We start from the raw sequence: 18,558 nt of genomic DNA, 5'->3' as shown, positions 1-18,558 counted from the left end.
TCAAAATGAAATACAAGAGATATGAAATAAAACCTTCATTCTGACAGGATAAAGATTCTCAGACTCATCATTATGTGACGTCACAGCTGATGACGTCAGGAAGCTGAACTTTGTTTTAATCCGAGATCAGAACGTTCGGTTCGGTTCGGTACAACAGTATCTGACTGTAAATACACACACACACACACACACACACACACACACACACACACACACACACACACACACACTACGTGATGCTGCAGGTCAGCAGCTTTTTGGTTCAACAGAGCGCATGCGCGTCTTTCATGAGAAAAATTCCGGATCGATCAGTTCCGATTTAAAAAGTAACTTTGAAAAAAGAATGAAAACTGAAATTAGAGTAAATATATTTTAAATTTACTTCACAGTTAAAGACATAAAGTTCCAGAAAATCTGATAAAATCTGAATAAAAAGGTTTTTGTTTTTGATCTTAAATGATTTTATTTTCTGTACAAATGTTATTAAAATGTTAAATTAAACAACAATGAACAGATTATTAAAACACTCAACTGATCTGGATTATTGAGTTTCTGGATTATTCTGGATCATTTAGGAAAATCCGCTGCAGGCGGCAGGACCCGCTGGTTCCGAGCATCTGGACCTGTGTTCCTCCAACAGGTGGAAACCTCACGTGGTTTTCCACATGAATGCTCCTCGTGCACGCGCTTCTTCACGCGCCCCGCATCGCAGGAACCTCCTGAACAGGTGAAAGCTGCACGCGCGGTTTCCTGCTGCAGATCTGAGAAAGTTCTGAAGAACCGAACCGAACCTCTCCGTCACTCCGCCCCCACCGGGACGGGGCCCGCGGCCCCCGCGCCTCAGAGAGACGGAGGAGGACGAGCATCCAGCACAGAGCCGAACCGAACCGAACCGGACCGCGCAGCTTGTCCATGAGCCCAAAGCTGTCCACGCCGTTCTCAGTTACAGACATCCTGAGCCCGATGGAGGAGGCGTACCGCCGGTTCGGAGGGATGGAGCCCGGCCCGCTGGGGGCCTACCGGCAGGCTGGGACCCAGATCCAGAACCAGAACCACCTGTACCACCACCACCATCATCATCATCACCTGTCCGCTCCCTCCTCTTCCTCAGCTCTGGGCCCCGGGCCCGCCTACCACGCTTCCCCCGGGGTGCCGCAGTTCTCCGGGGCCGCGGCGGGCTTCGGCGGCGGGGAGCTACTCCCGGAGCCGGGGCGGGGCGGAGGGCCCGCCGCCTGGTACGGCGGCCCGGAGCCCCGCTACCAGAGCAGTGAGTCCGACCGGAACCGCTCCGTGATTTATTTAAAATGCTAACTGCTGCTTTAAACTGTTTCTGTGTTCATCAGTCAGTCTGCTGAGATAGAAACTTTTTATTCTGCTTTGAATAATTAGTTTTATAGCTGGGAACATTTTGGATATTTGGATGATTAAATCGAAATGATTGTATTTTTGTAAAAAAAACCTTGAGACATTTGTTGTGAATTGCAGCTATAGAATTAAACTTTAATTTAATAGTTCAGCTTTCTGTTTAAGTTTTATTAAAATAAGTATCATTTTTATAAATTGAGTTAAAACAATTTCATGAAAAGAAGAAAATGAATCTTTAAAATTGAATTTTAGTCGAATTGCAGATAAAAGTCTAAATGACTTTTTAATCTGCTTAAAGGAAAGAATTTCGTTGCAATTTCAATATTTTTTTTTCAACATTTAAATGTGTTTAAAATTTTTCATTATTTAGAGAAGAAAGGAACTAGAATAAAAGTAAAATTAACCATAAATATTTTTTTATTTCTGACTGGCGGGTTTTCCAGGTTACTTTTTAACTCGGTCTCTCCCAGTCTCCAGGCTGATGGGCGCCCCGGGCGCGGTGAGCCTCTCCGGGATGGATCCCGGCTCCAAGCCGGTGCTGTCGCTCCACGCCGCGCCGCGCCGCAAGCGGCGGGTCCTTTTCTCCCAGGCGCAGGTGTTCGAGCTGGAGCGGCGCTTCAAGCAGCAGAAGTACCTGTCCGCCCCGGAGCGGGAACACCTGGCCGGCCTCATCCACCTCAGCCCGAACCAGGTCAAGATCTGGTTCCAGAACCACCGCTACAAGCTGAAGCGGCAGGCCAAAGACAAGGCCGCCCAGCAGCAGCAGCAGGAGGCCGGCGGCCAGAGCGCGGCCTCCCGCCGCTCCTCCGCCAGGTCCCCGCTCCTCTCCAAGGCAGATCGGAGCTGCCGGGGCGAACCGAGCCACACCGGGACCCGCCAGGCCGGCTCTGCTGACGCGGTAGCCAACCAGAACCAGAACCAGCGGTCCTCCCCGGAGCAGCTGGAGGATCTGTGCCCCAGCCCGCCGCTCGGCCTGCAGCCGCACATCAACCTGACGCAGACGGACGCGGCGCTCATCGAATACACCAGCAGCATGCTCGGGTCCAATTTACTGTACGGCCGAACCTGGTAGAACCGGGAAAACTAGAGAACATTCCCGACCCAGGACCGCAGGAGGGAAAATGATCCAGTTTTTATTTCCGCGCGTAAAACCTCGGTTCCTTTACGCAGAGACTCGGACATCCAGCGGGATGGAGGAAAAATAAAACCGAACTGAACCAGAACTTCCTCCTGGATTAACAGGAATATTCCTCAGAATTCCGGTTCACTGGTAGCAAACTGGTTCAGTCTGCTGGGAACGCTGGTATCAGAACTGAAGCGGAAATGAAAGTCGGTTCCGTTCAGGCATGACTGTTTCCGTTTTAAAAATGGAATATTTCATGTAAAAAACTGGATTTTTATTGTATTTAAAATTATTTCTTTTGTCTCAATGAACTGAATCTAAATAAAATGAGAAAAATAATAATCCGAAGACATTTAATCCCAGCAACATTAGTTTTATTCCACAATTTTCTCTCAGAAACAAAACTTCAACATCACGGTTTACAAGCTGGTTTTAAAAAGATGAAAATATTGTACAGAGAAAATTAAAACATTAAAAAATTTCCCGTCCTGGAAAATTCAGTTATTCCAGCGGATATGTCTGGATGGAGGAGGAAGAGGGAATCCTCTGGCCTGGAAAACAAAGAAGCTGCTTTCAATAATCACATTTAACAAACTGTTTTAATCATTTTAAACAGATTTCATCATTTCAAACTGTAAATACATTTTTAAATAAAAGGGGGACTTTTTCGTTTTTGATCAGTTGAGGAAAAAAAAATCTGGATGAAAATAAAAGCAGGAAAACAGATTGATGATTAACTTGGTTCCAATGTCAGAGCGGAATAAAACCCAGACGGGTTCCGGATTCGGTTCTGATCAACTGGACTTTCTTAGTCAAACTGGGACTCTGCCAGTTTAAACTGGAGCACCACTCAGCTCGGATCGGACTGCGGGAAAATAAAAAATGCAAGAAATCTGAAGTAAAAATTAAAATATTGACTAAATTTAGTCAGAAGTTTAAATAAAATGAGCAGCAGCTCAGTTTATTTAAAGTTTCACATTGATTTTTATGTTTTGTTTTTTTAAGATGAAAATCCAGAAAAATCAAAGTGGTTCTGGTCTGACTGGCCGGTCGGGATGTGATGAGCAGAACTGGGTCAGAACCAGAGTTAAACTGGGATCCATCTGATCCCACAGGTTTCCAGATGTTTACCTGCTGCTGGCCCCGGTTGTCACGGCGGTCGCCCCAGTCTTCCTGGCGCTGGTCGTAGCGCTGCTGGTAGCCTCCCGGTCCCCCCCCGCCGCGGCTCAGGTTCTGCTGGTACGCAGACCGCTGAGCCTGGACGGCCCGGTCCCAGCCGTGGCCCCCGCCGCGGTACGGCTGCTGCTGCCTGCACACACCAACGTTCAGCCGGTTAGCTTCGGCTAGCTCCGGTTAACTCCTGTTAGCTTCGGCTAGCTACAGCACTTCAGCTAGCTCAGTCTTTAGCTCCGGCCAACTCCGGTAAGTGGACTGGTTCTGGTTGGACAGAACCGGATCCCAACAGCAGGGAGCTCTGCAGTTTAGATCTCATCACTCTGCAGGTCAGAGGTCAACATCTCATTGCCGGTGTGTCACATTGGAAGGAAACTGAACGTTGACAAGTCAACTAAATCAGGAATAAATAATCTGCTTTTATTTCACTTAAAAGGAAAACCCGGATTTCTCTGAACTGGTCGTCCCCAAAAGCGGGAAATTAATTTAGTAAAACTAAATTTGACCAAATATTTCTGCAGTTTCAGTAGAACTGAAAGACCAATGAAGCCAGGAGCTAGCTAGCTAAATTATTCACTGGTGTTGGGAAAGCTGGCAGAACGCTTCACTTACAACATGGAAAAATGTTTTCTCACTGAAATAATCCAACTTTTTAAAATGATATGAATGATTAAATCAGCTCCTGTCCTTAGAAACGAGTTTAGAAACCACAAAACTGGTTTGTTGTTTTTGCAGTGAATTTGTTGATTCTGAAGGAAACTTTTACAGCGTCACTTCTTTCCTGAAACCAAAGTTTTCCGGTCCTGAAAATGGAGAGTTTTTATAAAAACATTCCTGAATCTGGGAGTTTCAATGAAACACAGAGCGGCTGAACTTCCTGTTTGGTTCTGGAGTTCTGGCTCGGGTCGGAGCGGCTCCCGGAGCGTCCGGCCGGATAATGAAGACGCTCCCATCCCTCATTACTGAACCATGTCACACTCAGAGCGGCGTTCCGATCGGAACGCCGCTGCCTAATCCCCACTCAGAGTTCCTGAGAGGCTTAAGGAAACCGCTCAGCCTCCGGGAATGAGGAGCGACCCGGATCGACCCGGATCGACGGGAAGCTGCGTCCAGGAGCCGGATCCGGACTGGACAGCCGCCGCAGCGTTAGTCATGAAGCTGCACCCGCCTGCAGGCGGGAATACTGACGGGAACGCCGGGAGGTTTTACAGGAGAAACAAAAACACCCGGAAAATTATTCAATTTTAACAGTTAAACAGAAACATTCCCTGGAAAAACAAACATAGGACAGTAAAACAGTTTGCTGGGTTGAAGTGATTCGGATCAGAACCAGGATCGGAGCGTCAAACTCACCTGGGGAACGGTGGCGGGACGCTGCTGAAGGACGGCGGCGGACGCTGCGGTGCGTTCTGCCTGGAATCTGCAGGGAACAAAACAGAATCAGGACCGGTTCTGGAGTCAGGATCAGGACCGGTTCCGGTTCCAGGAACTTTTGGGTTTTATTGTAGGAACATTCCCAAGACTCAGTTTGACTGTAGAAACATTTATAACTGTCAGCTGTCGGGTTTTCAGAGTGGCTCCGGGTCGGGTCGGGTCCGGTGGGGGTCGGGTCCGGAACACTGCATTAACATTCTCCAGTTGGGAAAACGAGGGAAGCATTCAGCAGGCGGCATTGTGGACGCCTCAAGTACCTGGGCTCCGTCGCTGCAGCGACTCACAAAGAACCGGTTACCACGGCGACGACCAGCTGCAGCAGGCCTGTTTGTTAACAGGGGGGGGGGGGGGGGGGGGGGTCGGGGTCGAGTGGCTGGGGGGGGGTTAAGCGGGTCAGAGGGACCAGGAGCTGCTTCACTGGAGGTCCAGACCCGAACGCTGTTAGAACCTTCCAGAACCAGGAAACCAGAGCTTCACCATGGACGCAGAACCAGAACTCTGAGGCTCGGTCTGTCCTGGTGGGATCAGAACCATCAACCTGCAGCTCCAATCATCGCTTTCAATCATCGATGATCATCGATGCCGGGAGGTTCGCCTCCCGGCATCGCTGCTTCACCTCCAGTGAAGCAGCAGTGAACCCATCCTGCTAGCATGCTAACCCATCATGCTAACATCTACTGATCAGTGCTAGCATGCTAATTCAGAGCGATGGGTGCTAGCATGCTAATTCGGAGCGATGGGTGCTAGCATGCTAACTGTGTTCGACCAGCAGAACTCCTCCATGTTGGCCAGGCCTCCCACTTGAGCTGTGGATCTCTGGAGATCCTCTGGAGATCAAGCTCTGACGTCATCACAGCTTTCTACCAATCAAGTGGCCAGGATTGAAGTGCAGTAAAGTGAGAGCAAGCCGCAGTTTTCAGATTTTATTAATAAAAGTTGCTGAATCCATGAATCCTTTCCAACGTTCTGGAATCGGTTGGTCAGTTTATCAGGCTGATGGGAGTGAGTGCAAGAGTGTGTACGTGTTGGTGTGTGTGTGGGGTCAAGCAGCAGGCCCATTCTCTCTCTCTGGTTGATCTCCAGCAGCAGAGTTGAAGTGGACCACCCACCCACCCAGTCAGTCAGTCCAATTATGAGGCACTGTCCTGTCCATCGCGTCCCTCAAAGAGGACAAGAGGGCCGCTGTCAGTCTCTGTAATTAGTAACTGCCCTCAGCAGCTGCAGCCTGCTAACGGGCCGCTGCAGAGGTTCTGCTCAGAGGATATAGCCGTCAGTATCTAACCTGAAATCTGGAGCGTCTGGAGTCAGACGGAGCGGCGACTCAGAGTCCAGCGGCTCCTCCAGCATTTCCACCAGTTATTGATCAACTGATTGATAACTGGATGCTAACAGATTATTTTCCAGAATGTGAACCAGCTGAAGCTCAGACTAGAGGAGTTCTGCTAGAATTCACAGGCCAAGAAGTTTTTATCTTTAATGGAAAATATTAATTATAGTTCAGTTTGTCTTCATTCCCACTCAGTGCGTTGCTCTTTCAGCAAATGGCCTATACAAAGTCTCTATAAATTCCATGTCACTTCCTGTCTCATCTCATTCCCATCAGCTTCCCGAGGAAGGTGCTGCCCCCTAGTGGCCCGGCAGACGGAGGTTGTGTCTGGTGGGTCAGAGGTCGGGTCAGAGGCGGCGGAGTCTTACGCTGGAAGTGCTGCTGGCCGCTGCTGTGGGCGTGGCGGCTGTAGCTCCCCTGGTGGTAGCTGCTGGGCGGTGCAGCGTTGCTGTACTGACCTCTGAACTGCTGGGCTCTGGGCAGGCTGTGGCTGCAGGGGCACAAACCAGTAAAACCAGTAAACCACTGAGCTCTGATTGCTCTCTAACTGGACTCTGCTGGTTCTGATCCTCTAATCGCTGACTAATTATCTTCCAAACAGAAACGTCCAGATGTTCAATTATTCCCATTTCCCTGATGATAATTCCAGCCTGCTGCAGACTGCAATCACAGCTGGCTGATGGGGGCCGCGCCCCGCCAGCCGGGGGGGGGGGGGGGGGGGGGGGGGGGGGGGGGCGCATTGGGCCCGCTGATGAGCAGCACAGCTGATGCAGGTTCTGCTGGTTTCCATTTCATCTGGAACTCAGAAATCAAAGCTGCAGAATTTTACTTTCTTAACAAATCTTATTTTTACACATTTGTTCAAATGATCACCAGATCACATCAATCTACTATCCCAGTCCTCCCAGTCCCACATTAGAAACACACCAGTCACAATCTACCAATCAGAGCCAGGAGGAGGGTCTTAGCGCTGTCAATCACACTGATGTACTTGCTGCTACGCTACAGCTAGTTTGCCACAAAGCCTGTACGAATGCTAATGCTAGTTGGCATAGCCAGTTTTTCAGTAACCATTAGCACATTTAGCAGCGTGTCCATGAGGATGATTGGCAGCACTCATCCTCCTGGCTCTGATTGGTTGTTTTTGTTCAGACGGTCTGAGCGTTGCCATGGTTACCCCAGCGCCCGGAAGCCAGCCTGGTCCAGGTGGGCCTGCTGCCTGTTGGGGTTGAAGCCCAGCTGGGGCCTCCAGGGGCCCCGGGCCCCTCGCTCATAGTCTTCTGGTTTCAGCACCTTGCTGGGCATCCTGGAAAAGATAAACTGGTTAAACTGGTGCCGTCTGCCTTCACTTCTATAAAATCCCACAAGGACTCTGAATGAGATGTGAAACGTCTTTGTTTCCAGATAATCCTGGAGGTTCCCAGTAAAACCAGCAGCAGAAAGAACAACAACTGGTTCCTGGAAGGAAACGTTCTTACTTGGCTCCCGGCAGAAGAACCGCTTTGAACACGAAGCCTTCAGCGAACTGAGGATCCCTGAACTTCACACTGCAGGGAGAGAAAAGAGTTTACAGCATTTCTGCTCCCAGCCGACGGAGACCATTAAAAACTGGTCTGAATGAGCCAAACAGCAGCTTCTACGGTGGCCCCCCGGGGCCAAACATGCTGCAAAGTTAGTTAAAAATAAATAAAACTTTAGATTTTATTTTGCTCATAAAAAACTAATTGAATACCTTATTAATTTTATTTATTAGTATTTAATTTACACTTATTTTTGTTCATTAAAAAGTTTAGTTAAATACAAGAACAATGATTTTTTAACATGGACTCACTTGATGGAGCTGTTGAGTGAAATGTCTCTGAGTAGAGGAACAGGCGACTTCACTGTCCTGAGGAGCACAAACAGAACCAGCTCATTTCTGGGTCAGGTTCCAGCAGAACTCTGGGAAAAGCCTGCTCAGGTTCTTACTCGTCTGGAAGGATGGGGTTGTCGTCCAGGTTCAGCGTTCCCTGGATGCCGTGGCAGAGCTCTGCCGGAACCGGGGCCTCCTGGAAGAGACGCAGAGCTGCTTTACCACCAGAAACCCCACAACAGAGGTTCTGGGTCTGGTTCTGGTACCTCCTGGGTCTCTGAGCGGTACAGCTCATGGATGAAGTCGAACAGCGGGTGAGATCTGCCCAGGAACAAGATGTCGCTGCCCAGACTGTTCCTCCGCACTGCAACACAGAGAGAGGCAGGTTCTGAACGGGTCCGAGGCAGCAGAACCGGACCGGGTTCTGGACGGGTCCGAGGCAGCAGAACCCGTTTTTTTTTAACAAAGTTGCTGTATTTGCAGCTTGTTGCGTTTTCGGGTTGCCAGACGTCCTGAAAGTTGCAGCTTTACACTTTCAGGAAATGTTTGTTCACCGCATCCCATAATGCAACACAGCTACAGGAGGCCGTTTGGGTCCGACTGGAGCATCATGTCCCACCACTAGAGGTCGCCTTAACCCCACCAAACACCAAGACAACACCAGGTGACCCCTTCCCACCAGGCGACCCCTTCCCACCAGGCGACCCCTTCCCACCAGGCGACCCCTTCCCACCAGGTGCGGTGACCTGGTCTCACCTTCTTCGGGCGTCAGGTCGGGGTAAACGTCAGCCAGAGCCGCCCTCAGTCGGCGCTCATCCACAAACGGCAGCAGGGCCACGCCTTCAGGAGGGAGCAGGAACAAGACAGATTGGAGGAAAAAAATACCGTCTGCTGAAAGCTGCGCTATGATGTCATAATGATGTCATCAGCATGCTGACAGGAAGTGATCTCACCCTGCCAGGCGTACTTCTTCCCATTCAGGTCGATGGCGAAGTCGTCGGGGTAAAAGTCGATGATGGAGGAATCCTGCAGCACAGCAGCGGGTCAAACAGGTAACTTCCTGCGCATCACTTCCTGCTGGCCAACTCACCGCGCTCATCATCAGGTTCCTCCATGTGGGCGGCAGGAAGTTCCCACTGGCGGCAGGAAACACTCCCATCAGCTGCTCCAGAGGCTTGAACTGAACAGAACAGCAGAGCGGTCAGAACCGGACGGGCGAGCGGTTCCGGCCCAACCCGATAAACCCAGAACCTCCTCACCGGCTTGGTGTCCTTCTCGAACTCTGAAAACATTTCCTGGATGTCTCTGAAGTCGGAGGCGAACGGAGCGTAGTGGAACGGGAAGAACCACTTCCAGGAGGCGCAGCCCTGCAGGAGGGAACGGGTCAGAACCATAACCAGAACCAGGCCCGGCACTGATTCTGATCAAGGTCCAGCACCGGTTTAAGAAAACCAAATAAATTTCCTAGAAGCGTCAAAGTGTTCATTCTAAAATAAATCAGGAAGGAAAATGAAAACAATAATCTGGATTAAATTATTTTAGAAAGTAATCAGAAACTGATAAGAATGTTGAATCGATATAAAATCTATAACAGATCCCAGATCAATCAATCAGAAGCTGCAATGACGAAATGCTTTTTGACCGCCATTTATTCCCGGGAATAATCCCAGTAATCCCAGCCGGCCTTCGTCGCTTTAAGAAGCCGCCACGGCGTTCAGCGACCCGATCTCCATCTGAACCGCCACAATCAACCTCAGCAAAACGGGCGGCTTCTCATCAGAGCGACCCAACAGAACCAGAACCGATTAATGAGTTTCATCCATAGATGTGATCACACTACAAATCAGATCCATAAATAAACAAATTATATTCATAACTAATTAAAACATAGTTTCAATTTATTAATTTAGAATTAAATGTTCTAAATATTTAAACATTAGAGTAACTACTAAAAAGATGAAAAGATCTGTAATTAAATAACAATAAAATAATAAAATGTTTAACTAAACTAACATTTTTTAAATAAAAAGTTTAGATAAAAAATTTAAAACTCAACTAAAAGAATTGTAGTTAAAAAAATAAAGATTAAACGAATCGGCCGATTAGGGAGCCGTTTCCATGGCAACCAGCTGGAGGATTTAAACAGAGCGGTTCTGACCCAGAGCCCAGGTTTGGTTCTGATCCTCTCAGTGTCCTGGGGTCCTGTGAGGTTTGGGTCGGCCGAGGCGTGCCTGATCATAATCTGCAGCAGTAGAGGACAGGCACGTCCCCGTCCACCGGGGGTCGCCGGGCCCTTCAGAACCGACCCCCGGGACCAAAGGCGGAGAGCAGAACCGGGCCGATCCGTCCGGGATGATGAACCTCTGAGGGCTGGCGCCGCAGCGTTAGCACCACTCCCGCTCACATTCAGAACGAGCAGAACCGGACTGGACCGGGCCAATCAAAGAGTTCATCAGCTGCATTAGAGATTCAGGAGGAGCTCTGGGGTCAAAGGTCACACTTCAACCAGGGCCGGGTCGCTGCAGCCCGTCCGGTTAGGCTCTCCTGAGAGGAACCAGCCGGAAAAACAGCGCTCCCAGTTTGGACCAGCAGCATCCTGTTGTTGGAGGGATTCCCAAACATTTCACCCGGCTGCTTCAACATCTACAAGGAGAACGGGGCCGGAACCGGAGCGGTCCAGTCAGAACTCCAGCCGATCCACAAGGACCACCTGGGAGTTTTAGTAATTTATTTGGAACGTTTTGGTTTCGGTTATCCTGAATAATCCGGTTCCTTTGAATGCATCAGAACTAAGAATTCCCACCATTTCCAGTCCTTAAATGCATCAAGAGAAAAAAACTCTGAAGCTCTCTAAGCTCAGTGAAAAACTAAAGAACCATGACCTTTGACCTCAAACTTCTATTAAAGAACCCACAGAACAATTTTCCTTGTGTGTGAGAAGCAAACGGACCGGATCAGAACCAAAATGTTCCCGATTGGACTCGTGTTTGGGATCACTGTCCTGTTGGGAAACATTCTGGGATTCTGGCCAACCAGTTTCCTGACGCTCCGACGCTAAAAGCTAGCTACGCTAACGCTCTACAACAACATGGTATGTAGAGGAAGCTAATGCTAAAGCGCTATGCTAACATGATATTTAGTGGAAGTTAATACTGGAGTACTGCAACAGCACAGGCGGAACCGACTAGTGATGGGTCCAGGTTCTGGTTCCGGTTCAGCCAGAACCAGCCAGCGTGTCCCGATTACCTGGTAGTAGTAGCGCAGCACCCAGCACAGCCCCTCCACGTAGGAGCGCACCACCTTCTTCCTGAAGCCGTCGTCGGACACGTCCACGTCAAACTTGGTCTTATAGTATCTCTGCTTCCAGCCCTCCTCCCACAGCCTGCAGCAACACACACACAGACACACACTTACACACACAGACACACACTTACACACAAGGGGGTAAGTGTGTGTAAGTGGCGGGGGGGGGGGAGGCAGCATGAATACCAATTTAGCTTGGTGGATTTAGGAGCTTTGAGGAGAGCATCACTGAGGAATTTACTGCCACGTTCCTGATTTCCATATTAATCAGGCTGGGAGGGAAGCAGAGCACTGGGAGCACTGGAAGCACTGGGAGCAATGGGGAGGGTTCAGTGCCTGCAGCTGATCTGATTCAGGAGTGGAATCAGTTCAAAGTTTAGCTTAGAAGCAGTTCTGATGTTTTCAAGACAGATACTCAGGAGTTGTGACTGGAGCGGTGTCAGTGTCTGGTTCTGACCCGGTTCCGGCCTGCAGTCAGAGTGATGGTAAACGCCTGACCTGACGTTGTCTTCGGGCTCCGGCTCACTGTCGCTGTCCTCACATTTCCTTTTGACTCCTCGGTCTGTGCCGTCGCTCACGCCTGCAGACGACTGAGCAGGGCAACAAAACCCACAAACAGCTGCAGTCAGTCTATGGCAACAATACTCATTTACTGAGGCCAGGGGGCAGATCTGCTCCGGAACCAGCTGTTCTAGAAACTACTGAGCGTTCCTGAATAGAAAATAATAAATCAAATATACAGTCTGCACTGTCAGTACCTTCATGTTTCCCTTTGAGTTTAAATGTGTAGAAAATATTCTAAATATGTAAAAAGAAAAAGAACGTGAGAGAGAAGTGAGTGAACTCACCCTGCCTCCGTTCCTCATCATGGACTTCAGAGACTGAGCTGCATCCTGCAGGAGAAACCAGACAGAAACAAACGATTGGAGAAAACGAGGATTTAAACTCTGCATTCAGTCTGAACTGGCCTCCAGAACCCGTCCCTGCACACCGACAGGATTCCACTCATAACCTCAAATCTTTTCTGCTTCAGACATTTCTAAGGTTCACCATCTTCATTTATCATGCTGGAAACATTTATAAAAACAAGAACATCTGCAGAGGGGGCGGAGCCTTCTGACCACAGAGACAATGCTACCTGATCGCCACCTGAACGTTAGCTGATTGCTAGCTGAACGTTAGCTGAGCTGATGCTACCTTGTTGTGCTGCTCGACCGACTGCATCCTCATGTCGTAGGCCTGGTAGCGAGCGTTGTGGACCGGCTCAGGACGGTCCCTCCTGCCCAGGGCCTGGGGGGCGAACTGACCCGAGGTCATGAAAGCCGGACCCTGCTGCTCGGCCTGTGGGTGGAGAAAACGCATGACGCACCAGAAGGACGGGTCAGAGGTCGGGACTGGCAGCTGGACTCACCTTCATCCTCTTCCGTTTCTCCTTGTTTCTCCTCTTGAAGTTCTCCTGCAGGAAGAAAGAGGAAGTTTAGAGGAGCAGCCACAAAGCGCGGTTCCTCCGTCCTCCGGCGTCTCACATCGTCCTCTTTGCGCTTCCTGAAGATGTTATCCTCGGCCACGCCCACCGCCTGCATGATCAACTCCACCCGCTCCAGGTTCACGAACCCGTTCTGTGTCAGGTAGCCCTGCAGAAGAACGCCGGAGGTCAGAGACAGACCGACCGGACAGACCGGGTCTGACCGGACCGAGTCGGATACTCACTCCGGTCTTGTGCACCACGTCCTTGTAGATGCTGACCAGCCGGTCGATGGCGCCTTCTCTGTGGGGACGACAGGAGATGAAGATGAAGAGGAGCTGAAGTTCTTAAGCTGTAATTTATTAACTAGATCTGAGACTCCGGGCTGGTTCTGCTCCAGTAAATAATTTTATTTTTTGGAGTCCAGAAGCTTACATCATCTTTAGATAATTGATTTCTGATTATCTGGAAACCTCAGATCAGCTGCTTGACTGGACCAGAACCAGCAGTTTTCTCATTGGCCCCATTAATTCAGATTTTGAACTGTTCAAGTTCATGCTCTTATTTTGAAGTCCATTTAGGCAGCAGTTCTGTTTCCTTTTGTATTCTACACCTGTGATTTGCTGCAGAAGTTGGCGTTTATTCTGTACCCAGAATGCATCACTGTTTGGAGATCTGCTGATGTCCAGTTCTGTGGTGAGCTACGTTAAATCACTAGCAGAGTTAGCAAAACTAAACCATGAAAGGTTTGTTCTAAAGAATCACTTCCTGAGGATCAAAGCTGCAGGAATGTGTGTAATGACAAATACAGCCCTGCAGGGGGTGATGTACCATGTTGTAGCACATGTGTTAGTATGGAAAGAGTATTAGCATTAGCTTACACTAAATACAGTTCTGGTATAATTTTTTAACATTTTTATATTCTACACCTGTGATTTGCTACGTACTGTGATAGCGTAGCGCCTTAGCATTAGCCTCTGCTGACTATCATGTTAATATAGAGCTTTACCGTTAGCCAAACTAAAGCTTATGATTACTGCTTTAAGGTTAGCACAGCTAACAGTTTAGCTAGCGGTGCCATAGTTTTCCAGACTTTTCAAGTCCACGTGGAAACCCGGTCCGGTCCGTGTTTCAGCTTCAGATCATTTCAGTTTTTATTGGATTCAACAGAAAACCTCCAGAGTGGAGCGTCGAACACGTTTAAAATGTTTCCATCCGACAATCACAAAAAGTCTCATTTCTGAACCTTTTCAGCCCCAAACCTCTGCAGCAGCAGAACGGCAGGCTGAGCGCAGAGAGGAGCAGAACCGAGGCGCTGATTTAAAATGCTAATTATGGATCGTGATTAAAATGCCAGCGCTCATTCAGAGGATCAACCAGGAGCCGCGAGGATTAGCTGATTAACTGGAACCTCATCTGCACCCATAAACGCTTCGGACCTGAAACACCAAACCAGACGGAGCGCCGCTGTCAATCAGAACCGCTACAATCAGCTGCTTCTCAGCACAACTAAAGGCCGTCTGCTGTCCTGACAAACTCATGTTGAGATTTTTATTCGAATTTAGAAAAGCTAAACTTGAACTAGCCTGAAGTTAAATCATCTGATAAATCTCCACAAACAGCCAAAGATAAAAACAGAGAAATGATCAAAATAAATAAACTCAAGCTGCTGAATGTTCAATTATTTTCTGCTCATTTCTACAGTTTTATAGAAAAGTTTGCCTTGTCACCAGGGATTAAATAATCCAGATTAACATTTACATCATCATTAAATAATTATTACAGTTATTGTCCAATCAGGAAAGTAGTTTATCTTCCTGCAGACTCACCTGATCTCCAGGGAAGGAAGGTGAGGCAGGAAGTCGTTTCCCACGAAGAAGCACATGAAGACCCAGTCGTCCACGCTCCTCTCAAAGTCGAAGGGGAACGGCAGGCTGGCCATGGTCAGCTCTCTGGACAGGTACTGACCACACACACACACACCCAGCACTCAGCTGCAGGTCCGTGATTCAACTCCACATACAATTAATAAATGTTTGGTTTGGATCCTCCATGTTTATCTGACACCAACTACAGAACCTGAACTGGATCCTGACTAAAACTGGACCAGAGTGATGAAGAGTGATGAAGAGTGACAGACCTCCCTCAGGACGCAGAGCCTGATGAAGATGAACTCCTGCTCGGCTGCAGGCATGGCGCCGGCGAACTCATCATGCTGAAAGACAGATGGATTTATTTCAACTATTGTCATTTAAAGAAAGAAAAAACAACGAAAAATAAATGCAAAAAATAAACATTTCAATTAAAAATAAATATATTTTAAATATAATAATGACAAAATGCTAAATATAAAATTTTTTAACACAAACAAAATGTAAAGAAATATACTAAAATATAATAAAAAGAAAACAAATACCAAAAAGGAATAATACAGAAGAAAAAAAAAACTTTAAATAAAGCTCCAACAAAGACAAGGAGACTCCCAGCAAAAGTGAATACAGTGTAACATAGTGAAGTGCGCGGCGGGTGCAGGCAGACCTCTCCCTGCTTCTGGCGCGCCACGCCCTGACAGTCCTTGATCTCGTGGCCCGTCTGGCCGCACAACGAACACGGCCGCGGCTTGTTGGGCTTGAACTCCTCCCTGATGATGGTGAAGTTTGGCTCATGGGTGGCCAGGCCCAGCATGATGAGGTCAGCTGGGGAACAGAGCAGAACCATGGTAGAACCAGGACCAGGACTGGAACCAGGACCAACAGAGAGAGAGGTCTTACCGTCGGCGCCGCACAGACAGTGGTGTGTGTTCGGGTCGTGGTTGGGCTGAGCTGTAGAGGACACGCCTTGTTATTCTGTGTGTGTGTGAAAATCTCTCCCGATATTAATTTTCATGTTTTTCACATTTCTGTTACTAAATATAAAACGGCATTAAATCCTTTAATGAGATGAAAAAGGTTTTTATGTTTTTGCTCGGCTGCAGGTTTTCTGCCAGAATTCATTTTTTATTTAGTTCGCCGTCTTTTAAAACGTTAGTTTAAACTAGCTTCCATAATAAAGCTTTTAATATTTGAATTAATTTTGTATTTTTATTATTTCATTTTGTATTAAATTATGTATTTAAGGTGGTTGGTATAATTTTTGTGTCTCATGCCATTTATGATGTTTTTATGTAAATTACTTTGTAACATTGGTTAAAAGTGATTGCTATTCTATGTTTTTGGTGCCACGGCTGAGCGGGTCTGTGCAGAAGTCTTGGAGCGTACCTCTCTGTCTCCTGATGAAATCCATGATCTTGTGTTCTCCTTCCCCTGGAACGCTGGCGTCAGACAGGAAAACCTGGACGGGAACAAACGGATCGGAGTGAAATGCATCGCGTCCGGAGTGCGGTTCTGTCAGGAGAAACTCACCACCACGTTCTTCCATCCCGGGTCGTTGCTGAGCCGCTCCGCCACGTAGTAACGTAGACACTGAGCCAGGTTATCCATGAACTCTGTGCCCTGCAGAAAAATGTGACCTTTAACCCTGCAGACACCAACCAATCACAGCCAGCGCAGCACTTACAGGAGTGATGCAGTTGCTGTCGAATCGCTCCTTGATCTCCTCTGGTGGAAGATATCCTCCTGCCAACAAGCAGATGCAAAGTGGGCGGAGCTTCACCTCACAGGTGATTCCTCTCATTTTCTAATTGTTCACATCAGCATTCTGATTAAAAAAACACTTCCTACTCTTCTGAGTGTATCAATATAAGATGTTTGATTACAACAATTATCAAAAAAAATCTGTTAAGATTATTTTAACAACATGGTATCTATTGATCGGCGTTTAATAAAGGCATTTAGATTATGTTATAAATATTTCTCATTCATTACAGATCAGATTTCAGGTTCTGTGATGTAAAACAGATGATTCCTGCTAACAGTTCATGAATCGGTCCATGTGAAACATAACTATGTGCAGAAAGAAGAACATGAGCATCAACGCGTTCAACTAGTCGCCATCTTTGATCCGTTCCTGCAGACGGATGAAAATAGTCACAATGGTTTCCCGTTTCTCTGGAGCAAAGAGGAACAGAAAGTCTGGCTGTGAAGCCATGATGGCCGACTGCTGCTCCACCCACATCGCCCGGACCTGGAGCTGATTCAGGTTCAGGTCGATTTAACCCCATAAGGCAGGTTAAACATGTCACACACCTCTCTGGATGACCTCCTCCCTCATGCGGTTCTTCTCCTCCGTCAGCTCCGCCCCCTCCTTGGAGGCCCGGAACCGCCGGGAGCGCTGCTGGTTCATTTTGGCCCGAGGAGCCTGAGGAGTGGCCAGGAGAAGGCCCGTGAACCGCGGTTCTCAGAGGTTTGATTCAGACGTGAGGGACTCACCACTCCGTCGATGGCCATGTAGAGAACCCGCCTGGGGCGCACGATGTTGAACAGGCGGTCGATGTACTCAAATATCGCCACCATCATCTCATCCTCATTCTTTGGAGCGGGCCTGGAAAAAAAACATCTTTATCTTTTCATTCTGAAGCCAAAAAGTTTCTATTTCTAACTACATGAGAGCTGAGCTGCAGAATCAGGCTCCTACTTGTCCTCAGGGTGGGTGCACGGGTGGATGATCCCGTTCATGTCCAGGTACAGGTTATCAAACTCCACCTCGTTGGGGTTCGGCTTGGTCGTGTCCACCGGGATGCGAACGCCGTTACACTCCTTCCCCTGTGGAAAAAACCAACTGGTTTCACTGGGATGCAAGACAAAACCACGAGGAAGCAGTAGATCGTCCTGAAACAACCAGAACTTATTTCTGATGAGGAGCAGATGCTCCAGAAAATCCACCTGTTCCACGGGAACCTGATCACGTCGATACGTAAACACAGCTACTAAAACTGCTGCTTTACTGCACAAACAGTTCCAGACTGGAACTGGAGGATAACCCGGGATATTTCCCTTAACATGCCTCCTTCTCCCGGTTTAAACAGGTTTAAACGGGTTCATGAACATTAAAGGCTGTTTAATTGTGTCTCTCCAGGCTGGTACGTGAAGCCAACCCGGGTTGTTTTCCGTGCTAACGATGCTAGCTCACCTTCTCCTCCACACAGTGGACGATTATCGACGGGTACTTCCGGCTCAGCCAGCGGAAAAAAGCCGGAACTCCCATATTTGCAGACTTTTTTCGGTCGGTTTATAAAATCCTAAAAGGTTAAAAAGGACCACGGGTGAATTTCGGATCCGGTTCTGGGTTCTGCTGCGCTCCAACGATGCGGCTACATGCTGTTATAGAAGCAGCTTTGCGAACTTTCTCCGGGTCAAATCCACCACTTCCGGTGGCGGTTTGGAACGACAGTTCCTGCGGCGCCCCCAGTGGACGGAAGTCTGTCAACAATAGTAATTATTGGATAGAAAAGGATAATAATGGGCATTATTGTTTTATCGACATCATCACCACTGGATTTACCACAATATCATGATTAATTTTTTTAAAATAAGTTCAAAAATCTGCATAGTTTTAAATTTCCACACAAGCGTAGAACT

General features: G+C 48.1%; 2 protein-coding genes across 2 annotated transcripts; one reads left to right on the top strand and one right to left on the bottom strand.

The window, feature by feature from the left end:
* Positions 1-236: 236 nt before the first annotated feature.
* On the top strand, positions 237-2,734 carry LOC102237702 (homeobox protein Nkx-2.4-like). The gene is made up of 4 exons (XM_023348229.1): positions 237-245; positions 576-678; positions 767-1,267; positions 1,836-2,734. The coding sequence occupies exons 1-4, from the start codon at positions 237-239 to the stop codon at positions 2,435-2,437; spliced, it is 1,215 nt and encodes a 404-aa protein (XP_023203997.1). The 3' UTR covers positions 2,438-2,734.
* Positions 2,735-2,845: 111 nt separating this feature from the next.
* xrn2 (5'-3' exoribonuclease 2) lies at positions 2,846-18,340 on the bottom strand. The gene is made up of 31 exons (XM_023347449.1): positions 18,110-18,340; positions 17,615-17,742; positions 17,410-17,521; positions 17,227-17,338; positions 16,598-16,656; positions 16,444-16,533; positions 16,300-16,372; positions 15,814-15,864; positions 15,581-15,738; positions 15,183-15,257; positions 14,872-15,005; positions 13,288-13,345; positions 13,104-13,211; positions 12,989-13,033; positions 12,775-12,918; positions 12,426-12,470; positions 12,076-12,167; positions 11,521-11,656; positions 9,534-9,641; positions 9,365-9,454; positions 9,228-9,300; positions 9,031-9,114; positions 8,541-8,638; positions 8,391-8,470; positions 8,254-8,310; positions 7,901-7,969; positions 7,600-7,728; positions 6,791-6,912; positions 5,015-5,081; positions 3,620-3,797; positions 2,846-3,039 (listed from the first exon to the last, which is right to left on the bottom strand). The coding sequence occupies exons 1-31, from the start codon at positions 18,182-18,184 to the stop codon at positions 2,986-2,988; spliced, it is 2,904 nt and encodes a 967-aa protein (XP_023203217.1). The 5' UTR covers positions 18,185-18,340; the 3' UTR covers positions 2,846-2,985.
* Positions 18,341-18,558: the final 218 nt, after the last annotated feature.

The sequence above is a fragment of the Xiphophorus maculatus genome, chromosome 15 (genome assembly GCF_002775205.1).
Source record: "Xiphophorus maculatus strain JP 163 A chromosome 15, X_maculatus-5.0-male, whole genome shotgun sequence".
In the NCBI taxonomy this organism is placed as follows: Eukaryota; Metazoa; Chordata; class Actinopteri; order Cyprinodontiformes; family Poeciliidae; genus Xiphophorus; species Xiphophorus maculatus.
This window is presented reverse-complemented; position numbering and strand designations above follow the sequence as displayed.